General features: G+C 51.2%; 1 protein-coding gene across 1 annotated transcript in view; it reads left to right on the top strand.

Moving 5' to 3' along the window:
• Positions 1–23,599: 23,599 nt before the first annotated feature.
• SEZ6L (seizure related 6 homolog like) overlaps positions 23,600–25,295 on the top strand; it is a 71,211-nt gene continuing 69,515 nt past the window's right edge. The window contains exons 1-2 of the mRNA XM_042961552.1: positions 23,600–23,637; positions 23,729–23,839. Of these exons, the coding sequence (XP_042817486.1) occupies positions 23,600–23,637; positions 23,729–23,839 (149 nt within the window). The remainder of the gene's footprint in view (positions 23,638–23,728; positions 23,840–25,295) is intronic.

The following is a 25,295-nucleotide window of genomic DNA, read 5'->3' as shown; positions in this document are numbered from 1 at the left end:
ACAAAATCCCATTCGACTCTCTCACATTCCAGGAGAGGAAACAAGCCAGAAAAGAGAAATGATTTCCCAGGGTCCCACAGCATTCCTACTTCTTTCTTTTTTTTTCTTTTTTTAATTTTTTTTAATGATTATTTATTTTTGAGAGACAGAGACAGAGCATGAGAGGGGAGGGGCAGAGAGAAAAGGAGGCACAGAATCCGAGGCAGGTTCCAGGCTCTGAGCTGTCAGCACAGAACCCGACACGGGGCTCAAACTCAGGGACTGCGAGATCATGACCTGAGCCGAAGTTGGATGCTTAACCCACATCAGCACAGAGCCCAACACGGGGCTCGAACCCATGAACCACAGATCATGACCTGAGCAGAAATCGGACGCTCAACCGACAGAGCCCCCCAGGTGCCCCAGCACTCCTACTTCCTATCCAGTAATTTGTCCCCTAAATATGTACCGAGGATTTCTCATGTGCAAAGTAGGATGGTGGCAAGAAAGCATATAAAGGTGGACGGGACGCAGGTGGTTGGCGCCCTCATGGAGCTCACCGTGAACAAGGACGTCAGGAAATGGAGGAAGACTTTCTTAACTTAAGGTGGCTCAAGAAAGCCCTGTGAGGGGGCAATGTGGGTCCTCCAACTGAGGCCTGATGAGAGGCCGTCCCGGTGAGCGCAAGCAGGTGGTGCAGAAGATTCCCCGGGCGAGTGTCTGTAGCTCATGGATCTGGAGGCAGTTGCATGGAACTCGGAGGAGAACAGGCATTTGACTCCAGACCGCGTTCGGAGTCTTAGAGAAACCCCGGGGAGTTTATCACATCTAAGACCCTGATAGCATCTGTATTAGAAACGGGAATCCGACCAGACTGCTCGTGAAAGATTAGCTTCAGCTCTTTCAGGAGAATAAACGGCTTATACCAACTCTGGCTGCCTTTATCAGCGTGCTCCTGCCAGCCAGCCGCCCTCTCCCCCCGTCAAGATGGCCACGCGACGACTCCCCGAATGAGTCTGTCATTTTCAATTCAGTCGAGCTAAAAAGTCTTTTGTGAGTATCCACTCTACTCTGCCCAGGTCTGGGTGGAGAGCTGTAAGAGGGGGGCCAGGAAAGAAGTCATCGCCTTTACCTTGAAATACACACAGGCTCATGGGAGAGAAGATGCTCATATATCCACTCACTCAACAGATGCTACCTGAGGGTGTCCCCCAATGCCAGGCACCACGCCAGGCGCTGAGGCTGGAAAGAGGGAAGACGCATCCCCCAATTCACATGGCTTGTGTCAAGATGCACAGATGTTTACAGGACGGTGTGAAAAGTGAGCAGGGAGCAGGGAGTCATTAACCCAGCCCAAGAATCCAAGAAGCCTTCCTGGAAGAGGTGCCACCCAAACCAGCAGCTGACGAGGAGTTCGCGATTCACCAGATGAAGAATGGGCAAAGCACCAGTGTGAACCGAGGCAGGTAGCCCGGCACCTTTAATGGTAATGAAAGAGGCTCCGTGTTAAGACCTTTGTGCGAATTACCTTGTTTACCCTACGACAGCCTTCTGAAGTGGGCACAACTACATATTTTTGTTTTTCTATTTTTTGTAATGTTTTATTTATTTCTGAAAGAGAGACAGAGCGTGGGCAGGGGAGGGGCCGAGAGGGAGACAGAATCGGAAGCAGGCTCCAGGCTGGGAGCTGTCAGCACAGAGTGCAACGTGGGGCTCGAACTCACGAGCCGTGAGATCATGACCTGAGCCGCCCAGATGCCCCTGTTTTTCTCTTTTTAAATGAAGACACTCAGGCACAATAAGGACATGACAGACAGCTAGCAAATGGCAGAACTGGATCCAAACCCAGGCAGTCTGCCTGTTGGCCCTGGATCCCTAACCGCTAGGCCTGTACTCCACCTATCTCGAAAACTAGATGCGATTCTGTGTGATTGGATGATTCCATTCTAAAAGTTCTGGGGGAGGGAGGGGGGCAGGGGGTCGAGGCCATACCGGACTCATCTGAAGAGCCTCATCCACCATGTTTGAAGGAGTCAGACCAGATTCTGAGGGTAAGGTGTGAAGGATTTTAAGCAGAGGAATAACATGGTTATATTTGAATTGTAGGAGAGCCGCCATGGAAAGAGAATCTTACGGGGGGAAGACACTGGAAGGAGAGCAGCCAGGGAAGAGGCTATCGTAGTCATCCAGACAAGAAATGTGGGCAGCCTGGGCCGTTGGGCATGAGCCGATGGGGGTGGAGGAGGCGGTAAAGTCAAGGAAATGAACCCGTGATTGCATATGGAGGGGGCAGAAACGGAAGACTTCCAGATTCCTGACCTGAGATGGAACCACAGTGGCTGAAGCGAGAAGAAAATTGTATTTTTATCCTAAACGCGAGGGAAGAGAGCTTTGGGCTAAGGTTAGGTTAAGAACACAAGGATGAAATGGGATGGGACCAAGAGAGGGGGGGATAGTGATTGTTGGTGTCTCCCTCCAGCCTTGACAGTCTTGGATGGAATTGGGGGCGAATGTCCTATTCTACGGTAATGATCTTCGAGATAGAGTTTTGCCTTGAAAGGCAAGCTCCAGAGCAGGTAAAGGGGAGGCACCCACGGGGTCACAGCTGCAAGGCGACCTTGCTGTAACTTTCCTTCTTGGCTGGCTAAGCAAGGGATGGGGAAGCAGGGGGTCTGGAGATGAGTGAGGTCCCTGCCCTCATGAAATGTATGATCCAATGCAGAAAGCAGACATCAAGCAGCTGCAGACGATACATTTCGGAGACAAGTAGCGAGTGTATGCTGAGCATAGGGTACTAGACGTTGCAGGAAGGAATACCGTTGGCCACAATAAGACCTCTCCTTTCAAAGAATTCTCGTAGAGATGGTAGGGTCCACACAGATAAGACAAGGATAAAAATGTCCCCCCAAAACACAGCTTCAAACAAAAATGGCTCCAAACAAAAATGGCTCCAGGTGCTTCAGAGGAGTCAGCTAGGACAGGGGTGATTGGGGCTGGCTTTGAGGAGGACGTGGTGGGGTTGATCCAGGGGGAAACGACAGAGGACTTTAGTCATGTGAGCGTTCCGGGGTGGGCAAGAGTGAACCTAAATGATCTGGGGTCCAGAGGAGATAAGATTGGGGAACTTTGCTTGGCCCCACCCTGGAGGGTCTTGAGAACCTCATGAAGCCCTTTGGATTTTCTCTTGTCCCCAGGGGGAGGGAGCCGGGTTGAAGGAGCTAGGAGGAAATGGGAAGTCTGGAGATAGTAATCTGGTGGTCCAGGGCAGAATGGGGAACTTTAAAAATTTTTTTTAGAAAGGTGGGCCCCTGGGTGGCTCGGTTGGTTAAGCATCCGGCTCTTGACTTCAGCTCTGGTCGTGATCTCACGGTCGGGAAGTCCGAGCCCCACATCAGGCTCGCTGCTGTCAGCGCGGAGCTCACTTCGGATCCTCTGTCCCCGTCTCTCTTCACCCCTCCCCCACTTGCACTCTGTCTGTCTCAAAAATAGATACACATTCATTCTTTAAAGGGATCCACAACCCTTCTGGGAGAGAGGAGGAACATGTGTGGGAGATACAACAGTCTGCCACACACCTGCTCATGGCAAGCTGTAGACGCCGGGGGGGAGGCAGAAGGGAAAGATGTTAACCCAGGGGAGGCAAAGGAGCTGGGATGCGGTATGCAAATCCATTCATTCACTTATTCAAGTATTTATTTAGCCTTTAGGATGTGCCCGTCTCAGAGCTGCTGGTACCAGATGCATCAAACCAGATATCGTTTCCACTCTTGGGCTTCTTTCCTAAGGGGACGGACAGATGCTGAGCTAGTAATTAGAGCACGGGGAGCTCAGGGAGCACGTAATGGGGACTGACCTAGTCCAGGATGCTGCAGAGGTGATGTTTAAGCAAGGAGACCAAAGTCTGAGTGAGAAAGGGTAGCCAATGGAGACAAGCAAGACCACCATGTGCACAGTTTCATGGTGAAAAAGCCCAAGATGCGGAGCCCAAATTATTGATCATGGAAAGGCTGTCCCTAAAGACAGAGCAGTAGGAGGTCACTAGAACCCCAAACAATCAAAAGGAAGAGGGAGTGGTTTAAACACAAGACCCAGAACTTCGGTTCTTTTCCAATCCACGGAATGATGCATTTTGCATCTCAGAACCTCGATGCCCATCTGCCCTTCTGCCCACAGTCTTGCGCTGCTCGGATGACTACCTTCCAGTTTCAGATCTAATGCCGCCTCCTCCAGGAAGCCTCCTGGAGCACCCAGCCCCGGTTCCCTTTAAACTCCAACGGGAAGGAATCTCGATACCACTCAGTGCTTTGATGCTGCCCCGGGGTCTGCTGAGAGCCAGAAGCCACAGTAGCCCTTCCCTTGGTCTCATTCTCTCAGCCACCCAGGAAACTTGTCATTGCCGGGGCACCGTAACCGCTGCAGAGCTTACAGATTTGGGTTCCGAGTCCGGCTCCGTCCGCTTACTGTGTAACCAGGGCAGGTGCCTTCTCCTCTTTGCCCCCGCTCCCCACCTGGTTGCTCAGGCAGATACCTGGGCGTCATCTCTATACTTTCCTGTCTTTTAACCCCTCCCCTCTCCATATCCGGTCCAGTCCCAAGACCTCTGGGCTCTAAGCAGATCTATCCAAAATCTCACTCACTTTTCAGCCTCCACTGCTAACCATGCCTCACCATCTTTTGCCTGGACTGGTCTTTTTGTTTCCACCCCCAGCCCCTCTCCAAGCTCCAGCCACAAAGGAGAGCGCCCTCGGCACAATCTACTTGGGCCACCGCTGCCCCGTGTTTAAAACCCCCCACTGCTCTTGAGAGAACTCTTAACTCCTTCAACATGGTCAGCTCTGACGACCTTTGGCCACTTCTCACATCAAGGATTCCAGTCGCAAAATGTACTATTAGCAACATAAACTCAAGGTCATTCCAATTCTGGATTCTTGGCAAACTCTGAGGCTGCATTTGCTAAGGCGAGCACTGATGGGAGGTACAAATATTTGGTGACTTTGAGGGCACAGAGGTGGACAAACAGGGCACAGGCTTTGTCAGGGCTCCCCAGGGAGCAGGAAGAGCAAATATCTTGGAGTTGGGCTCCTGAGTTTGTGTGCTGATCTTGTCACTTTCCAGCTGTGTGACCCTGGGCAAGTCACTTAACCTCTCTGAGCTTTAGTTCCACATACTAAATGAATACAAAGGAAGAAGATGGACAAGATGAATTGTACAACCTCTGGGGCTTAACACCAAAGTGGGGCATTAGGTCAAACCATGTGAAATTGCCAATGTTTTAACCTTTTTTTCTTCTCACTGTTAAAATGATAATTTCATATATTCCTACTTCAAACCAGAGGTTGGCAAACTTTTTCTGTAAAGGGCCAGATGGTAAATTAGGCTTTGCTGGCCATCAGTCTCTGAGACAAGTATTCAATTCTGCCATTGCAGCATGAAAGCAGCCACAGACTACATGTAAAAGAGAAAATATGGCTGTGTTTCAATAAAACTTTATTTACAATAACAGGTTGTGGGCCAAACTTGACTCGTGGGCTCTAGTTTGCCAACCTTTGCTTTCAGCCCGTGGCTTTTCCTTGGTCAAGGGATTTTGAGGTAGGATTTTTATGGAATAGTTTAGCAGAGGGTCTAGTGAGTAGTAAATGCGGGCTCATTTCTTGCCTCATGTTCTCTCCCAAGAAAGGCAATTTAGAGAGAACGAACATGTGCATTTCCTCCAAGGCGTGGAACATTCGTATTGCACAAATGTGTTTTAGGGAGGGAGGAATCCTACAGGGCCACACATCACTGAGCCCTCCTCCACTTAGCCCCCACTGTGACTGACACCACGGACAGCCCTGTAGGGCCATGAGTCCCCTTCTATAGAAACACTCTGGGAGGAGCTGAGCATAGTGTCCCTGGGCAAGTTTTAAAAATAATTTTTTTAATGTTTTATTTATTTTTGAGACAGAGAGAGACAGAGCATGAGCAGGGGAGGGGCAGAGAGAGAGGGGGACACAGAATCGGAAGCAGGCTCCAGGCTCCGAGCTGTCAGCACAGAGCCCGACGCGGGGCTCGAACTCACAGACCGTGAGATCATGACCTGAGCCGAAGTCGGACGCTCAGCCGACTGAGCCACCCAGGCGCCCCTATGGGGCAAGTTTTAAACCTGCACCCTGTACACCTCTCTAGTGGACCTGTGTGGCTTTGTTGCCTGGACAAGTCCTCTGAGCCTGACACAAATCCAGATCTGCCTTGTGTGAACAGAACCCCATGCACACAAGTTCCGAGCTGGGAAGGAAATGAAGGTTTCCATCAAAATTAGGCCAAGTAATACCCGTTTTCTCCAGGGGGAAATTATTTAAATAGCATCAAAATCAATTTCCGTGCCATTAAGTATTCTGGTCTGTGTTTTAATTGAGACGATTACATATTCCCCCAAAAAAGAGAAGAGCTATTTGAAGAATCGTGTCTTGTCTCCCTCCCTCTCGCTGGAACTGGCGAGGAAAACACCTGAGAGAGCTGCACACCGCCGGTAGCCTGTCTCTGTTCCTATTCATCTTCTTTAGCAGTAACCTGGTTTAGTATTTTTCTTCAGGAAATAAAAATGGAGCTCTGAGAGGCACCCAGGGCGCTGGGAACTCGGAGTTCTTCAAATAGAATAAACCAGATCATTCTCTCTTCCCTTCCTTAAGGGATTTGGGTTATGGTTGGTTCCAAGTGGTAGACGTCCCAGAAGCTGGCAGGTGTGCTTGGTCAAGGGGGACGGGGGGATGAGGGTCATTCCCAACCTTTGGTGCTCCCCATGCCCTCCCTTCGTTCAGTAAACATTTCAGGTGCCTCTTCTGTGCTCGGGGCGCTCGCTTGGGGTCCCTGAAGAAGCTCCCTCTCCAGTGGGAGACATGTGGTTAAAAACAAGTCACTGAAATGCTGGGGAGCCTGGTGGCTCAGTTGGTTAATCGTCTGACTTCACCTCAGGTCATGATCTCGCGGTCTGTGAGTTCGAGCCCCGTGTGGGGCTCTGTGCTGACAGCTCAGAGCCTGAAGCCTGCTTCGGATGCTGTGTCTCCCTCTCTCTCTGCCCCTCCCCTGCTCGCGCTCTGTCTCTCTCTCTCTCAAAAATAAATAAACACTAAAAATTAAAAAAAAAAAAGAAGTGACTACAATGCATCCTGCTAAGAGCGAGAAACCAGGGCCCCAGTGAGTGCTCCTGTAGGAGCCTCCTGGTTGCAGGCAGCTAATTTTCTGCCTCATTCTTTAGTTCACCTCTTTCTTTCTTTCTAGACTTTCAGCTCCAAGAGATCAGAGACAAAGGCAGTCCCATTTCCAATGTGTCTCCAATGCCTTGAGTGGCAGGCACAGAGTAGGGGCTCAACTAAATGAAATGAATAAAGGAAGGAAGACAAGGTGTTGCAGGAGAACAGAGGAAAGAGTGTATTTCTCTTCCAAAAGGTTGTGTAGAAAGCTCTACAGAGGACCGATGTCAGGGCTAAGACACTTGGGATAACAAGAGGTTGACCAGATGGCCAAGAAGAAGGCAGGTATTTCCAACAAAGGGAACTGAAAGCTGACATGTATTGAGTGTCAGCTATGTTCTAGGCTCTTTACATATGTCTGCTCATTGGATTCTTACAACTACCCCCATGAGGTGGTGCTCTTATACCCATTTCACAGGTAAAGAGACTGAGGTCATGGTGGTTAACTCTTGAAACTCATAGCCCCCATCAAATGGTACAGATATGATTCAGTGATTCAGTGATTCTAGGCTTTGTTGTAACCACTGTGCTTGCCCTTCCAAAACATGGGATTTGGGAGATGTCAAGGAATTTGACATGCTGGAAGCTAGAACATGAGGCTGGCCCCGAAGTCCAGAACCTTGCTGTGGAGAGCCTTGAATGCCAGCCCAAAGACTTTGTACTTCCATGTGCAGATCACCGTGTCCCAGGCTGGAACTCTGTGGAAGCCTATTTTACAAGACGTAAATAAGTGAGATGTGTGTGAACAGGATCGTGAGAGGGGGACTCACTTGCAGATGATTTGGGAAATATGGTTTCAACCTGGCTGGACACATTTTCTTTTTGCTGCAGGACTTGTCAGAGCCTTTACCATGAAGGTGGGCATTGTAATTGTCCAGGAGGAGGCAGTATCTCCAAACTTCTTTTTTTTGTGGGCACATTTCTCAGTAACCTCCAAAGTAGTGAATTTGGGCATTGCCAACATAGATGATAGAGATCCATGGAGAGGTTTTAAGGCAGGAGGTGATATGGTCAGATTAAAGGGAGCATCACTAGGACTGCAAGGAGGGTGACCAGAAGGAATAAGAGGCTCAGTTAGATTTGGAGGCTCTGGTGAATTTGAGACCCTTCCAGCCAGGATGTGCGTGGAGGCCATCATGGGAGCTGGCATGCATCCGGCCCACTGGCAGCCAAGAGACGCTTCTACTCACAGTGGGTCCAGTGGGGAAGAAACCGAATTCACACACATGGCATTATCCAAACAAAGCCATGTTGCTTCTGTATAGAACAATGGGTTGGCTTTTCAGGGTAATTTAATAGCTGTGGCATATCGCCCGGGCCATCAATTAAATTCCAATCCAATTTCCTTCCAAAGCATTCTCTGCCTTGGGAGTTCCTTTCTAACGTGGAGCAAATCTGGCTGATGAGGCGGGAAGACGTATCAGCCAAAATGCACAATGACTTTCAGAGGGCCAGCCTCTCAGATCTTGTCTCGCCTTCCAAAGGAGGTCACCCAGCGTTAACAGAAAATTAGACAGAATTAGATCATCGAACAGCTTTAAAGCGATAGGAGGAATCCCAGTCAGTGGAATCTCTCCAGCCCTGTCCCGCCTAAGGGGAAACTGAGGCTCAGCGGGGGTGGGGGACAGCCTGGCCAAGGTCATGCCATGACTAAACTAGCTTCCTAGATGGGTCTCCACTATTTGCTTTGTCTTCTCGACAGTCCACATCTAGAGGGATCCAGAGCCTTAATCTGATCATATAACTCCTTGGGCTAAGATCTCTCCGGAAGCATCCCAGTCAGTGTAGAATAAAATTTGGGTGGGATGCAGTCTGACATTTAGGCTGGATGGGTCTTTGTGGTTGGGCCATCCTGTGCATTACTAAGCAGCGTCCCTGGCCTCCACCCACTAGAGACCAGAAGCACCCCTTCCCCAGCCCAGTCAGTCATGACAGCCCAAACATCTCCGGACATTGCTGAATGTCCCTGGTGGGGGGGGGGGGGCAAAATCACCCCCAGTTAAGAACCCCTCACCTGGGGGGAATTTGAGAGCACAGGATGTGTTTAAGGAAGGCTCGAGAATCAATGTTGGCTGCTGTGCTTGCTCGATAGGAGGTCTCCGGCATGATCCTTTACCACCCGCGCCCAGCCTCAGTTTCCTCATCTATACAATGGGAATTTTTATTTCTCTTCCACAAGTTTGTTTGATCTACGATCAAATAGGGCAACAGAAAGGACTGCTCAGTGTACGTGATAAAGTGCTGTAAAAATATCACATGATTAACTATAACGCAGTTCAGTGCAGCTTTATGAGTGTAATGGCACGGTGGCGGGGACATTACGCGATGTAATTCTCTCTGTGCTCAGAGCTCCCGAACGCAATGGTTCATAAACGTCAATGCACATGTGACTCATCCAGGGTGCTTGGTAAAAGTGCAGACTCCTTGGTCCCACCTCCCCAAATTCTAATTTACTGGGTCTGGGATGAAACCTAGGAATTCATTTAAAAAGTCAGTCCGGAAGATTCTGCTGTGCATGGGCTTTTGAGAAACACTGGTCTGGGGAAAGGCAGTACCCAAGGCTTTCTGGCAGGGGATCAGGAATTGAAATGTGTGCATAAATCTGGGCGGGGGGAGGGGTTGGGGAGGTGTTGCTGACATTGTCCCAAAGTCAACAATGGAACCCTGTCCTCATAGCTTGGAGGTCTGCGTGTTCATGGAATTTCCTCTGTCCCTTTGGAAAGCCGAGGTTAACCCCAACCTCTGAGCCGCCAGCCCCCACCATGGGCTGTATTTTTCATCTGCTACTTACTCTGCGTGACTGCTTCCCAAATGTATTTTGATGCTAACGTCGCCCAGTCTCTGATCAAAAATTATGGTAAAACATTGTCTTGTCATAAGGCTAATAAAGCATGTTATCCTGCCTGTCACAGAAGCTGCCTTACAGATGCTGTTTGCTACCCGCCAGGGCCCTGCATTAATCTCCCTTCCCCTCCCTGCAAGGAATAGAGTCTACCATGGGAAGATCAATATTGTATTATCTCGCCCACCAGTGTCATTCCAGCTGTGGCCAATGAGTTCTGTCATTTCTGAGTTGTTAGAAGCCTAGTGCATGAAGGGGGAGGCCCAGAAAAAGAGGGAAGAGAAGCCATCTGAGAAGGAAAAGAATGTTCTCAGGACAAAGAGCCCTGGGGAAGGTGTCAGAGGACCAAGCACAAGAGTCGGACAGACCGGGGCCTGCTTTCGGAAGCTCTGGGAGAATAATTTCGTGTTTCTGAACCTCAGTTTCCCTATCCGCCAAATGGACACAAACGCGGGACCTGTCGCAGAGGGGCAAAACCAGAATACGCGTGGTGCCGTGCAGCGGATCCCGGCGTGACCTGTGTGTGCGTCCGCGTGGCAGGGAGCGGAGTGCTGCTGGAAAACACGGCCCCAGCACAGACTCGGTAGCAAAAAAGCAAGAGGGCACGTTCGCAGAATAGAAGCTGTGGCTCTGTCTGCAGTGCCCTGCAGAGCGGAGGTGCGGAGTCAGACCTCTTGGAGGTACGAATTCTGGACCCTGGCAGAACGGCCCGGTTTCACCTTCGGTTTGCTCCGCCAGCTCGTCTTCACCCAAGAGGGGGTCGGAATGGCACACGGGGCGTGCATGGCCTCCAGCTTAAAGCCCGGGTGCCCGAGGCTGGTTCCCGCGGCAAAAGCCCTCGCTGGGGTCTCCTGGATGCCTGCCGCTCCCTCCGTGTCTGGACTCCCTGCCCCCTCCCTCCTTCCTGCCCTCTCTCTGGGGACAGGCCACCTGGAAACCCCATCCCGGGCCAGCCCAGCCCCCTGGACTCCTTTCATGCTTAGTTAAAGAGGGAGCTGCGAGAAGCAATCCCCATTCAAGGAGGCAACAGGTGTCCTCTAACCATCCAGATGCCGCCGTGAGGATGAAATGCGGCCCTCTGGCTGGCCTCTGTGGCTGTTCCCTTCGTTCAGATCTGTTTTCCTTTGGGTTTGTTGTGAGAGAGTGGGGGAAATGCAGAGAGAGAGGGGGGGGGGGGAGACGAAGATCTGAAGCGGGCTCTGTGCTGAGCCTGACGCGGCGCTCAAACTCACCGGCCGCGAGATCGTGACCTGAGCCCAGGTTGAACGCTCAGCCGACTGAGCCCCCCGGGCGCCCCTCGGCCCCCCGCCCCCGACCCCATTCAGGCTTTTATCCAAGCCGTTCATTTGCTGCTTACCACGTGCCTTCATTCCCAAATCCCTGCAGACTAGGAACAACAGAACGGCGGTAAAAATAGTAATTATTATTAGTATTTATATAAACAGCATTAGGTTTCTGTCAGTCTGCTAGTTACTGCTTTGTCGGAAAGCAGCTGGATAGACTTATCATCGGAATTGGGGGATTTGTACTAAACGTCTGGCGGCGCTGGCCGAAGACAGACATGCCATTCCGTGCAGCCGGCACCCTGTTGGGAATACGCCCAACGGAAGTAGGTATGTGTGTGCACCAGAAACAAACAAACAAAGATCGTGTAAGACAGAGTTCACAGTTGTCCTGTTCACAATAGCCCCAGACTGGAAGTGAGTCAAAAGCCCGTAGGCAATCGAATGGGTAACTTGTGGGATAATCCTAACACGGAATACTCCACGGCAATAAAAAAGGGGAATGAGCCAGCACCCACGTAACAGCACAGAAAAATGTCACAAAGAGAACGAGCGAAAGACGCCGGGTGCAAAGGAGCACGTGTTGCGTCATTGCCCAGGGAATTCATCAACAGCCGAAGTGAATCTCCAAACGATGCTAGAAGGCGAAATAAAGATCTCCTTGAGGCGCCAGAAGATAGAACGCACGCCGGCAGTGTTTGGCTAAGTGGTCCGGTTGGTTATTATGCAGTTTGCGTCCAGTTTGAGAACGTTCATCAAGCTGTGCACTGAACAACTGGGTGAAATTTCTATTCACATACTATACTTCAGTGAAAACTTCTGAAGTATTAAAAGGTATGTTTGGGACCAAGAGACTCTAGAGAGCGTCTACATGGCATTCCTCACTGTGGGGATTTCACACAAGAGGCCTGAGTTCTTATCCAAGAGTCTCATCACTTGAGATACCGAGTAGAAAACTCAAGACTCTCCAGGCAGGGGTAAAGACAAACCTTAGGGCACCCCCTTGTTCCTGGTCCAACAGCATCAGGCAAGGTGTGGGTGCCTTGGAGGTAAATGGGGGGACTCTGGAGTTCGCTGTCCTCACTCTCATTTCCACCGCCTCTGAGAACAGACACTGTTTACATCTCCTTCCATGTGGCTTAGAGTCCAGGGGATTCTCAGTGAGTGTTCATTGAGTGACTGCAGGAGGGCATGGGTGAATGAATGAGTTGCTATTGTAAAAATTAAATAAGATCATGTATTTAGAATGCGTGGAACAGGGACGCCTGTGCGGCTCAGTCGGTTGAGCGTCTGACTTCGGTTCAGGTCATGATCTCGCGGTCCGTGAGTTGGAGCCCCGCGTGGGGCTCTCTGCTGTCACCACAGAGTCCGCTTTGAATCCTCTGTCCCCCTCTCTCTGCCCCTCCTCCACTTGTGCACACGCGCTCTCTCCCTCTCTCTCTCAAAAATAAATAAACATTAAAAAAAAAAAAAGAATGGAAAAGAGGTTGAACGATACCGGAAATGCAGGAGAGCAAGACGCTACGGGGTTCATATGTCAGACAGACCGAGGTTTGAATCCCAGGTCCACCACCCTCTCCCGGTACGTTCTTGGGTGAATGGATTTCCCTCTCAGAGCCTCGGTCTTCCCATCCATGAAATGGGGAGATGAGCTGTCCCCGTATCACAGGGCATCTCTGAGAAAAATGAGACGGCGCGTGTAAAGAGCTCCCGATACGTTCTTGGGTGAATGGATTTCCCTCTCAGAGCCTCGGTCTTCCCATCCGTGAAATGGGGAGATGAGCTGTCCCCGTATCACAGGGCATCTCTGAGAAAATGAGACGGCGCGTGTAAAGAGCGTGGCACACGATATGCTTCAAAGTGGCCGCGGTCGTTGCCATTATCTGAAAATGATCTGCAGTATTGTGCGCCAAGCTGAGGCCATGCTCATAAGGGAGACTGCTGTCTTCCCTGCCTCATCTCTCTGCATCTGTCTCTTCCTCCGTGTATCAAGCCCCGCGTGTGCCGAGCCAACCTTGGCAGAGCCGGCTGCTGAGTGAATAAAAAGACATCTTTCCCCCCGCCCCGGGGAGATGGCCCAGTGCCAGTGTGCGCGGGCACAGTGCCTGTGAAGGGGGCCAGGTGGGCGCCCAGGACACTGAGGCGCTCTGTGTGGTCTCTGCTGGGTCAGGGGGCCGACAACGGCCGCTCTGAGGACCGTCCAATCCGCCCCCCCACAGCGCTTCCCCCACCCCCCACCCCCACCATCTGCCCACCGGGCAGGCCTGGGAGTGAAGGGATGTTCTGTGCAGCGCCTGGGCCCCAGGCCCACACACACCCGAGCCACTGTCCTCATTGGCTGCAAGAGCCCGTTAGGCTCTGGGCAGAGGCTGGCCGGGCTCCCAGAGGTGGGCATCAAGGACCAGGAGCTAAAGAATGGAGGAGCCTGAGGCTTGGCATTTCGTGGTGCCAGCCTGCTCCCCAGGGCACACTGAGCTCATCTGCCTGGGCCATGAGGATGGCCCAAGGGGAACCTTGGCCTGCGGAGGCGGAGGGGAGAGAGGATGTGTCGTACGTCCTCGCGTCTTCCCAGTACGGCGCATGATCCATACCTGATATGACAAGATGGGGTGGGATGAGACACGATGGGCGGGCGGGACGGGCTGGAATAGAATGGAATGGTTTCTTCCACTTGGCACCCAAGTCCCCCTTGAAGCTGGCGCGGACAGTAGGGGGTATGGACCTGGCGTGGACAAAATCGCCTGAGACAGCAGAGGAGGCAGAAACCATGTCTATCCCTGAGCCCCAGGATTCCCAGCCATGCCCCCCAAAGATCAGTTACCCCCTAGGATCACGTACCCATTGGACATCAGCTCTGGAAGGGACAGGAGAGACTGTCTTGTCCGGTGCGTTACAAATTATGTTCCATGGCCAGCCCCACCCACCAGCGACTAATTGCGTTGCTTTGGACAGGTGACCAAAGGTCTCTGAACTTAAGAGTCCACATCTGTAAGATGGGGATCATGATATTCCCCACCTCCCAGGGGTGCTGAGATGAGTAAATGAAATAACCCACGTGAAAGCATTCAGTACAGGAGCCGGCATATGGTAAAACCCTATCACCATTAGCCTTCACCACCACCATCCTCCTCAAAGGTGATTCAGGAAAGGGGGCGCCTCAGAGGGAGGCTCTCGGACCCCTGCCCCCAGTCCTGATTCAAACCATATGGCCCTGTTTGGGACTGCTTACGGGGGTCAGTGCTCCCTAAGGACCACCAGCACGTTCAAGAACTTGCTGGAAGGACTCACGGAACTCAGAAAAGCCGTCACACCCAGCGGTCCGGTCTAGTACAGTGAAAGGACCCAGACTAAAATCACCAAAGAGTAGAGGCACCGTAGAGCAGAGTCCGAGAGAGGCCAGGCATAAATGCCCCCCCGTCGTCCTCTCCCGATGGACTCAGGTCGACAGCGCAGACTTTGAGCATGAGGGGCTGTGGAACACCCACAGACTATGGTTGACCAGGAAAGCTCACCTAAGATTTGGGGTCAGGGTTTTCACTGGGACTTGATCACACAGGCACAGTTGAACGCCCACGTGGCTGACGTTAGTCTCCAGTTCCCCTGGAAGTCAAACTGAAGCCAAGTCCAAGGTCCCCACCCATAAATCACGCTGTTAGCATAGACTACCAGGCGGGGCATGACACCTCCATAAATTAAGACCCTCCCATCAGGCGGGATAGTTCCAAGGGTTTTGAAGGTCCCTCCCAGGAGTAGGGACAAGGGTCAAACTTTCTTTCAAACATGCAGGGTGTGGGCAATCCAGACCGGCTGAGTTCATCCTTTTCATTCCACTTAAAGTTTTATTTGAAGAAATTATTCTGTTATACAGAGGATAAAAGTGAGGCCCAGAGATGAGAAGACACTTTGAACCAAAGGGCATAGGGTGAGTCAGTGAGGAACCCTAACCTTCCTAACCCAGAGCTTTTCCCTTTGCACTTCAGGCCTCAGTTTGCCCATCACTAAAATGGGTATGCTAAGCCAGCTCCCTTACCTTTGGGTTCTGCCTTTGGATAAGTTTTTCTCTCACTGTTCCATACTGTCCAGTCCTCAGGAGGAGTACTAGGGCATGGTTAGTGTCCTCCTTTGTCCCTGAGGACCTCATAGGTGGAGCAGATACTGTGCTAGCTTGTTAGCAGGAGACATTTGACATTCACACTGGAGGCAGCCAGGCCAGGATTCGGGGTCCAGCTGGAATAAACATATCGCCACTTCTCGGCCTCACTGGGGTGTGGGTTTGGGGGTCAGACAGCCCGGGCTCAAATCCCAGCTTTGCCATTTACGATCAAAACACTAAATCATTAAAACAAAAAAATAGAGGGGTGCCTGAATGGCTCAGTCGGTTAAGCCTCCGACTTCAGCTCAAGTCACGATCTCGGGGTCTGTGAGTTCGAGCCCCGCGTCGGGCTCTGTGCTGACGGCTCGGAGCCTGGAGCCTGCTTCCGCTTCTGTGTCTCCCTCTCTCTCTGCCCCTCCCCCGCTCACACTCTGTCTCTTCCTCTCAAAAATAAAATAATAAAAAAAATAACAAAACAGAAATAGACCCTTCTCAGGAAAAGAAAATTTTTCAACGGCGCAGGTGAAGCCGTGAACATGTTTTATTTGTCCCCAGCAAATAATGCCACTGTTGTCCAGGTTCTGTCTGAAGAAAGGACTGCTCTCATCTCTTAAAAGAAACAAAATAAGCCTCAAAGTTGTAAAACTGCTTCAAGCATCTTAGAACTCAGTCCTACACACAACTGCCTCCCCCCACCCCAGTCTCCCCAGTTTTTATCGCTTTAAGGTGGACCAGGCAAAGATCACTGCCCTCACTTCCCGAAGCCGGAAACCAAGGCTCTGAGAGATGGGATTTGCTCAAGGCCATGAAGCCTGGCGGCAAAACCAGGGCCCGAGCTTGGGTGTGCAGGTTTTCCAATCTTCTCCGCCTCTGAGCACGGCTGGGATGTCGATCTGGTGTCTGTCCTTGTCTGTGAATCTGAGCAAACAGGCGAAGAGACGTGGCAGACTCACTCATGACGTCTTTTAAACTCACTTGTGGACCATCTGGATTCACTCCCAAGTATTATATTTGTCTGTCTGTGCAGCTATATAGGTAATTGACTCTAGGTAGATTTCCTGCCGTGGGGTTCCTCCCCGAGCTGTCCCGTCTCTCTGTCTCTGTCTCTGTCTCGTGCCTCTGCCTCCCAGCCCTCCTTCAGTGACTCACTGACTTTTTCCTGAACACAAATAAACCCGCCACCTTATTTCTCTCCCCATCTCGGCTACACTACCACCGGCAAGAAATCACAAAGTTGCACCAGGAGACATGAATGGAGTCCGGGGGTGGGGGGGTTTGGAGGTGGGAAGGGAAAGAAGCATTTGAATGCCAGTCAGCTGGCACGGGTGACAGCCACAGTTAATCAGGTTGTTAAAGACACAAAGGCAGGATGGCACCCCTCTTCCCGCAGCTTTCGGGCTCAATCACGGGGGAAATGCATGCCCCGCCTGCCCACCCACCAGCTTTGATGAGAGGTAACTGGACGGACCCCAACAGGCCTTGCAGAGGAGGCCCCTTCACGGGCGAGACACCAGCTCACGGAGGACGATTATCCGGTAATTACCCTAGAATCGGAGACACCGCCAGAGTCTTCTCTTGCCAGCACAAGCTCCCCGCTTTGACTGCCGCTGCGAGTCCCCTGGGGCCGGGTCCGAAGCGGACTCCGGTGTCAGCACTGCATACAGTCTGGGGGGGTTTCGTCGCAATCTCCATCCACGCGACCGTGGCCTGCTGGACCGCGCCAGAAGAATAACGGCCACCACGAGCAAACTCACCAGCCGGGCTTCTGCTCGCCCTCCGTTGCCGGAGCAGATCATGGGATTTACGGGGATGGGCCCTGGCGCTCTCTGCACCATGACGGGGCTGTGTTCTGTCATGAGAGCAGCTAGGTGTGTGTGTTCACCGAGAAGCATCTCTCCAGACACGAGGTCGTAAACCAGAGCACATTTATCTAGGATTCAACGTACCATGCATTCACTTTTATGATGGCCAGTAATACAGTCTCCCAGTCTGCAGTCTCTCTCTCTTTTTTATTTTTATTTTTATTTTTGTATGTTTATTTTTGAGAGAGAGAGAGAGGGAGACGCAGAATTCAAAGCAGGCTCCGGGCTCCGAGCCGTCAGCACAGAGCCCGACGCGGGGCTCAAACTCACGGACCTCGAGATCATGACCTGAGCCGAAGTTGGACGCTTAACCCACTGAGCCGCCCAGGCGCCCCTACGGCCCCTCTTAAGTGCACTTCTCTAACACACTGAGTCTGTTCTCAACCAGTCCTGCAGGTGTATTCGTGGTTCATGAAACAGGTATTCGGGAGGGGTCTACTGCGTGTTAGGTCCACGACCATGGGATACATCCTAAGAAGGCAGCGATGAATCGGGCAGACGTGATCGCTCTCCTCGGGAAGCTTACTCCTGGTGGGGAAGACAAGACAGAAGGCAGACAAGTATGACAGTGTGATTAACGCTGCAACTTACCTCTTCTGTGGTGCTATGAGTCCAGGGACGATGAATAAACGCGGGAGAGGGCCGCTGGAAGGGGGGTGGTTTGGAAAGATCCCTCTGGCCAGGACAGATGGAACTGGCTGCCGTTAAGAAGCGAAGTCTGAGAGAGAAGCAGGATTTTCATAACCACGGCTTTGGGAATAAAAGGATATCTAAAAATGTCTTTTCAAGATACAAGTTGCCGTCTTTGCTTCCCTCGTGGTGGGACTGGGGTTCTTTGATGCATTGTAAAAATGAAAAACTGAGCTCATCCAACTCCCCATTCAACCCTGGTGCCTCCATTGCCGGGGGCGTCTGGCCGGCCTTGGACGTTTCCCGAGCTCTGTCTGTGAGGACGCGACACCCCCGTATATAATCGCTTTTGATGATTTCTTTTCAGAGTGATGGATGTCTGAGCCTCATGGAGACGCTCCCTAGATGGTCTCCTGGTTTTGGCCGATCTCATATTGAGGGGATTCTCCCTCCTCCCTTCCCATGGGGGGTGAACCGCCAGGGGGAGAATGCAGTGAGGCTTTGCTTGGGGGCCTCAATTTCCCTTCCTGCCACGGTCTGCTGGGAGACCTGGGCTTCCCCTGTGCCCTTGTAATGGAAGGGGGATTCCTGTTCCATGGAAAAGGGTTGAATCACAGATGGTCAGTCAGTGATCTCACCCTCTTCCCTGCCACCCGTTTCACTGCCTGTTAACTCGTGTGCAGGAGGAGGACAGGAATAGAAATCTGTCCATATTTCCCCTGAGGAGGAAATTGGGTGGAAAAGGAGGAAGTTGAGACAACTGATCCATAAGAAGGTCTGAGGACCAGACCAGAGTCGCCTTCACTAAGATGAAACCTGGGTACTTGATCTTCTGTTAATAATGTCTACGCCCTGCTCCCTACCACCCATGCACAGAATTCTAGAATTCTAGAATTTATGGATTTGAAGGAAACTTCATCAGCTCATAAGCACTTGCTAAATCCCCCCAAGGCATCCTTTCTCTTGTTCTCCAGCCCCCAATATTCACTGGCCAGCTTGTGGGCGCTGCAGAAATCCAAAAATGAAGGAGGCACTGCCTGTCCCAACCTGGTTCATTCCTGCTGCCTGGGTGTGGATCTTGTAGAGACAATGAACAAGGAAACATCATCCGGAGTCATTCAGTTTGCAGGGAGCACACTCCGAAGGGAATGAGATAGAAAGCAATAATGGCAGGGTGGGGGGCAGGTCTTGGAGAAGATGAGCTGAAACCTGAATGACCAGAGGGAGCCAGCCAAGTAAAGATACCACACAAGAGAATTTGAAGCAGAGGGAATAAGCATGTGCAAAGGCCCTGAGGCACAGAATGAACTTGGGAGGTTTAAGGAACAGAAAGAAAAAAGTAGAGTGTGGTCATACTGTACTTTGCGGGGCAGCAGGGCGGGGCGGGGTGGGGGGATGGTAACAGGTGGTGTTGGAGAAGGAGGTCCAAGGCCAGAATCCAAAAGGCTTTGTAGCTCATTGAAAGGAGTTTTGATAGTATTCTCAGCATGCTGGGAAACTATTGGTGGGTTTTAGGCAGAGATTTTATGATCTGATTTCTACGTCTTAAAAATACGAGGGGCACCTGGGTGGCTCAGTCAATTGAGCGTCCGACTTCGGCTCAGGTCATGATCTCACAGCTCGTGGGTTCCAGCCCCTCGTTGGGCTCTGTGCTGACAGTGCAGAGCCTGGAGCCTGCTTCAGTTTCTGCCTCTCTCTCTCTCTCTCTCTCTCCCTCTCTCTCTCAAAAATAAATAAGCATGAAAAAAATTTTTAAAAATGTACTACCCATCCATCCCAAATGATTTTCTACCAACTTAAAACATAAACTCTGATTGGGGCGCCTGGGTGGCTCAGTCGGTTAAGCGTCCGACTTCAGCTCAGGTCATGATCTCACAGTCCGTGAGTTCGAGCCCCGCGTCGGGCTCTGTGCCGACAGCTCGGAGCCCGGAGCCTGCTTCGGATTCTGTGCCTCCCTCTCTCTCTGCCCCTCCTCCGCCTGTGCTGTGTGTGTGTGTGTGTGTGTGTGTGTCAAAAATAAATAAACGTTAAAACAATTTTTTTAAATAAATGGTAATTCTGAAGGCCAAGTTCACAACAGTAGCCACCCCCAGGGGGCGGAGAAGAAGAAAGAGAATGTGGTCAGAAGGCACACAGGGGCTTTGACATACTGGCCGAATACTGTTTCTTCAGCTGAAGGTGTATATACATGGGCACGTGTTGCCTTCGTCTTTAACTCTTCTTGCGTGACTGGAATATTTCAAAATGCATTTCCTAGTAAGTGACAGAGCAAATATATACAATGTAATAACTCGGAGGACGTTCAGATAGAAAGTGACAGCGGGAGGCTGTCGGGCTGCTCTGTGAGCTCTGGGCTTCATACCCTGGGATCTCATCTCGCGCTCTTAACACCGCTAAGAGAGAAGTCTGGTACAATCCCACTTTGCAGCCGAGAACAGTGAGGGCCAGAGAAGGGAAGTGACTGTCCGGGGTCTCATGGGCCAGCGAGCACTGGGCTGAACGTGGCAATTCGGACTCCGACCCCACATCCCCCAATGTGCTAACGCAGCATTCAGGGGAAAAAATACTGTCTGGTTTTAACATCAGTACATTTCGTTGGGAGACTAAACAAAATCCTACCAACGCTGGTTCTCCTTAGAAGGCAGGATTGGTGGCCAAGGTCGGGGAGGAGCAGTGCTTACACGTTTGATTTCATACCTTCCGGGTGTTCTTGCATTTTTAAAAATTATTTTATAGGGAAAAACTATTTGAGGGTATGGGGAAAAGGGACGAGCACAGGAAACAGTGCAAGAAAGTAGCTAACTTATCCCAGTTTGCTCCACGATGTTAGACAGGTCACTTCCTCTCTCTGAGCCTTGATTTAAAGAAAATTTTTTTTAACATTTATTCATTTTTGAGAGACAGAGCATGAGCAGGGGAGGGGCAGAGAGAGGGAGACACAGAATCCGAAGCAGGTTCCAGGCTCTGAGCCGTCAGCACAGAGCCCTACACAGGGCTCGAACTCACGGATCGCGAGATCCTGACCTGAGCCAAAGTCAGATGCTTAACTGACTGAGCCACCCAGGCGCCCTGACTTCCTTTCTTAATCTGTAAAATGGGACGAAGAGAATGCCAATCTGACCAAATTGTTTACAGGCGGAATGAGATCACAGCTTTGTAGAGTGTCAATCACCATTTGAATGTCAGAGTTGTCTCGTGGCCACACGGTTACAGGGTTGCCACCGAGGCGACAGATGGAACCCCAGTGCCCGCAAGCCCACCTCTGCCCTTTCCGTCCCGGAAAGTCTACTCAAATCCAGGCGGGATCGGCGCCGTGAATCTAGCTGAGGGTCCTCGTTCCTGCGGGACTCAGTGAGCCGGCTGAGCTGGTCCTCCCTGGCTGTAAGGAATGGGGTATGTTCGGCAGCTTAGCTATTTGCTATTCAAGGTGGACCTCTGGCCCAGTGCTGGCCCATACGAGGTGCCCACCGAATGTACGAATGTATGAATGAACGAATGAATGAATGAGCACATGTGAGTAGAGAAGGAAACTCAGCCCTCACTCAATTCAATTTCTTTACCTGTAAAATGGGGATTCAGCTAAGACTTTCTCTACCCTAAAAGTCAATGATACAAGTAAAACACAGCTGAGCAGCCCCAGGAATGGGAGGGGAGATCTTCTGAGTTGTGAGGCCGGTGTCAGTGGTCATGAATCACAGGCAATTTTGTCCCCACTGGTGGGACTTTTGGCAGTGTCTGAAATCATTTTTTTATTATTAATTTATTTTGCTTTATTTTTAGAGACAGAGCGTGTGAGTGGGGGAGAGGAGCAGAGAGGGGGAGAGAAAGAGAGAGAGAGAATCTGAAGCAGTCTCTATGCTCAGAGAGGAGCCCAGCTCGGGACTCAACCCCACGACCCTAGGATCATGACCTGATCCAAAGTCAAGAGTCAGACGCTCAACCGACGAAGCCCCCCAGAACCCCTAGAATCATTTTTGATCGTCACAACTCGGGGAGCTACTGGTTTATTGGGTGGGTGCAAGCCAGGGATGCTGTTCAATATCTTACCACGCGCAGGGCAACTCCTTGTCCCCCCAACAAAGAAAGACGCAGCAGGTAAAGGACTAGCCAGCATTCTTCCGGGCAGCCCAGATGTTCCTGGTTTTGTTTTCCATTTTGTTTGATGTGTTTGGGTGTGGTTTTTCAAGCCTCTAGTAGCCTTGTCTTCCTACTGCTATTGACATGCTGTGTGACCCTGGGCAGGGACCTCAGTCCCTTCTCTGGGCAGTTTGTAAGCATGAATTCTAGGAGCCTTTTGGGTGTCTAAGATGCGATATTTGGGTATTTAATTTTTTAATTTTGTCCCTTTTGGGCAATATCTTTTTCTTTTCTTTTCTGTGCTTTTCTTTTCTTTTCCTCCCTCCCTCCCTCCCTCCCTCCCTCCTTCCTTTCTTTTGAGAGAGAGAGAGGGGGAAACTGGGAGGGGCAGAAGGAGAAGGAAAGAGAGAATCCCAAGCAGGCTGCCAGCACAGAGCCTGACGCAGAACTTGAACTCACAAACCGTGAGATCATGACCTGAGCCGAAATTAAGAGTCAGACACTTAACCAAGTGAGCCACATAGGCGCCCCTGCTGGGCGATTTCTTATTGAGGAATGTGAAGGCACGAGAAACCACCACTGAATCGGGTCTTATTAATGATGCTTAGAATAGGGACCCGTGTTTTTGTAATACCCTTTACCAGAAACGTATCAACTGATGCACCGGCCAGCCCTGCCTCCTAAAAGTCCTCACTGTGAAACAGTCCAGCGAGAGAAGAATTACCATCATCCCCACCCCGGGGGACCCAAAGGGGATTGAATACTCAGGGAACGAGGCGCTTCTGTGATAACACATGTGTGCCTGCTCTCCCGCGGCCTCTCCACCACTGGGTGCTAAAACAATTAATTTAAAAACTAAAAACGGTGAAGTCTGGTAGGGTTTAAAGTAAAACAAAACAAAGCAAAAAAAAAAAAAAAAAAAAAAACCAAAAAACCAGCTCCGCATTGCAGTTTGTTGTCGCTGGTCGTTCCGGCTGTTTCCACACACGCCATTGAATTTTACGTCTTGCTCTTTTCCCCGCACATTAGAGCAGACGCGCTCCCCAGCTGTGGTTTCCTGTACCTCCCGCTCCATCACTTGGTGCCCACGCGTGGCCATAGGCTGTCGCTAGTCATTCCCGGGCGTCTAGCCTCCAAACCTCCAGCTGCAGAGCGCGCTGTGCGTTTTCGGCTTTAATGGGACGCTTCGTAGTCTAATCTTCCCTTCTCCCCATCAAAGTTGGAGAGAGAGAGAGGGAGGGGGGCGCTCCCTCCGCATCTTCGGCGGAGGAACAAATGCTTCCTCGTCTTCGGCGACCTTCGCTCTGTCTGGAGACAGGAGAGCGGCATCAGTATGCACTTAATTACAGCTCTGTCTCTTCTGTCGGACATCCGTCCTCGGTTGCCCGTGTGTGTCTGTCTTCCTTGAGTGCGGGGACCATACCCTAGAGCGTCGACTCTCTTGTCCGATCAGCCAGCAGAGAAAGTTGGCACCAGTGCTGTGGCTCATTAACAGATGGGCAGCATGGAATGCCCACGGTAGAGTAAGAATCCGCCCGATGTGACTCGGCTGATTGAAGATCGCAAGTGCTCAGAGAAAGAGGAGTCAGTTTAATCCGGGGGTCATGGGGCGCCCGGGGAAAGCCAGCCTAGTGGACCGCAAGTGAGGAAGTCTCTGGATCTCCAAGGCCCCGGAACCCCATTTTGACTCGCTCCTGCTGGGACCTGTTTTCACGTGTAACTCCCCTGGCCAGTGTCTCGGCCAAGAACAAGGCCTTCAGGCTGCATCCGTGGCAGACCACAGATACACAGTCGTCGGTCTTGAACGTGGCCTTGAGTTTAGAGCCGGCCAGCAAGATCCCACCGTGTGAACTCTGAGAAGGAGGCAACAGTGGGGAAGGGAGGTGAATTTACCTGGTGGAGACGCAGCTCCCCTTGGCAGTGAGATTTTCAGTGGGAAAGAGCTGACTCAGCCCGGCCAGACTTACTTCCTAAAATGCCTACTTATTGCCGTGGTTAGCTCTAGTTTTACCGCGGGCACTCCCAAGCTGGGTGCAGGGGCTGTGGGGAGGAAGCCAATTATGGACGTTCTCTTGTGTTCCCCTCTTCTCTTGTTGGCTCTGTTGGATCTAGACGGGCTGGGGTGGCCAGGGGAGGGCGCGGGCCTCCGAAAGAGTCACGACCTGCGGCCCAAACCCACACCCCGGGTTCCTGGCAACTGAAACTTCCAGCACCTCGAAGGCAGAACTAACAAGGAAGGTGTAGAAAGTCAGGCGAGATCACAGGTTCCAGAAGGAGCTTTTCTGATACCTCTGATAAGAGTCACGGGAGGGGCTTTTCGATCCTTCACTTTCAAGCCCCGCCCCTGGAGATTCAGATGTCATGGGTCTGGCAGGGGAGACTAACAAATGCATACATATATTTTTTTTAATGTTTATTTTTGACAGAGAGAGAGACAGAGCATGAGCAGAGGAGGGGCAGAGAGAGAGGGAGACACAGAATGGGAAGCAGGCTCCAGGCTCTGAGCTGTCGGCACAGAGCTGGACATGGGGCTTGAACTCACAAACTGTGAGATCATGACCTGAGCCGAAGTTAGATGCTTAACCCACTGAGCTACCCAGGCACCCCAACAAATGCATATTTTAACACGGAAAACATTGAGCAGTGAAGGCATCATTTGGGAGATTTGAAAAACACTCTAGCCCACCCAGCAGGGAGGCAAAACACTGAAAGTTGGGGGGTGGTCTTTGGAGGGGGAGGCCACTTCAAGCTGAGGAGAGGAGAATAACAATACCCCATAATTCTACTTTAAAAATTTTTTTAACTTTATTTACTTATTTTGAGAGAGAGAGAGAGCATAAGGGAGCAGGGGCAGAGAGAGGGAGAGACAGAATCCCAAGCAGGCCTTGAACTCACAAACCGTGAGATCGTGACCTGGACGCTTAACCAACTGACCCACCCAGGTGCCCCGTCCTACCCCATAATTCCTAAGACAGCTGCTAGCACGGTCTTCGGCATCAGGAAAACCGAGGTTTGAAACCCGGCTTTGCCGTATGACCTTCCAAAGTTAACTTAGTATCCCACAGCTCATCCGTACAAGAGGAATAATTTGTCCCCAATGAGGTCGAGAAAGAATAAAATGAGGTAATGGGTCAAAAGCATGTAGCACATGCCCGGCACGTTCAGCACTCAACAAAGCAATCAAAAATAAATGATATTGGGGCCTGGGGTGGCTCCGTCACCTAAGGGCCCGAGACTTCAGGGCCTAAGAGACTTCGGCTCAAGTCATGCTCTCATGGTTCATGAGTTTGAGCCCCACAT

The sequence above is a fragment of the Panthera tigris genome, chromosome D3 (assembly GCF_018350195.1).
Source record: "Panthera tigris isolate Pti1 chromosome D3, P.tigris_Pti1_mat1.1, whole genome shotgun sequence".
Classification (NCBI taxonomy): domain Eukaryota; kingdom Metazoa; phylum Chordata; class Mammalia; order Carnivora; family Felidae; genus Panthera; species Panthera tigris.
Note: the sequence above shows the minus strand (reverse complement) of the source record. Positions and strands in the feature narration are given on the sequence as shown.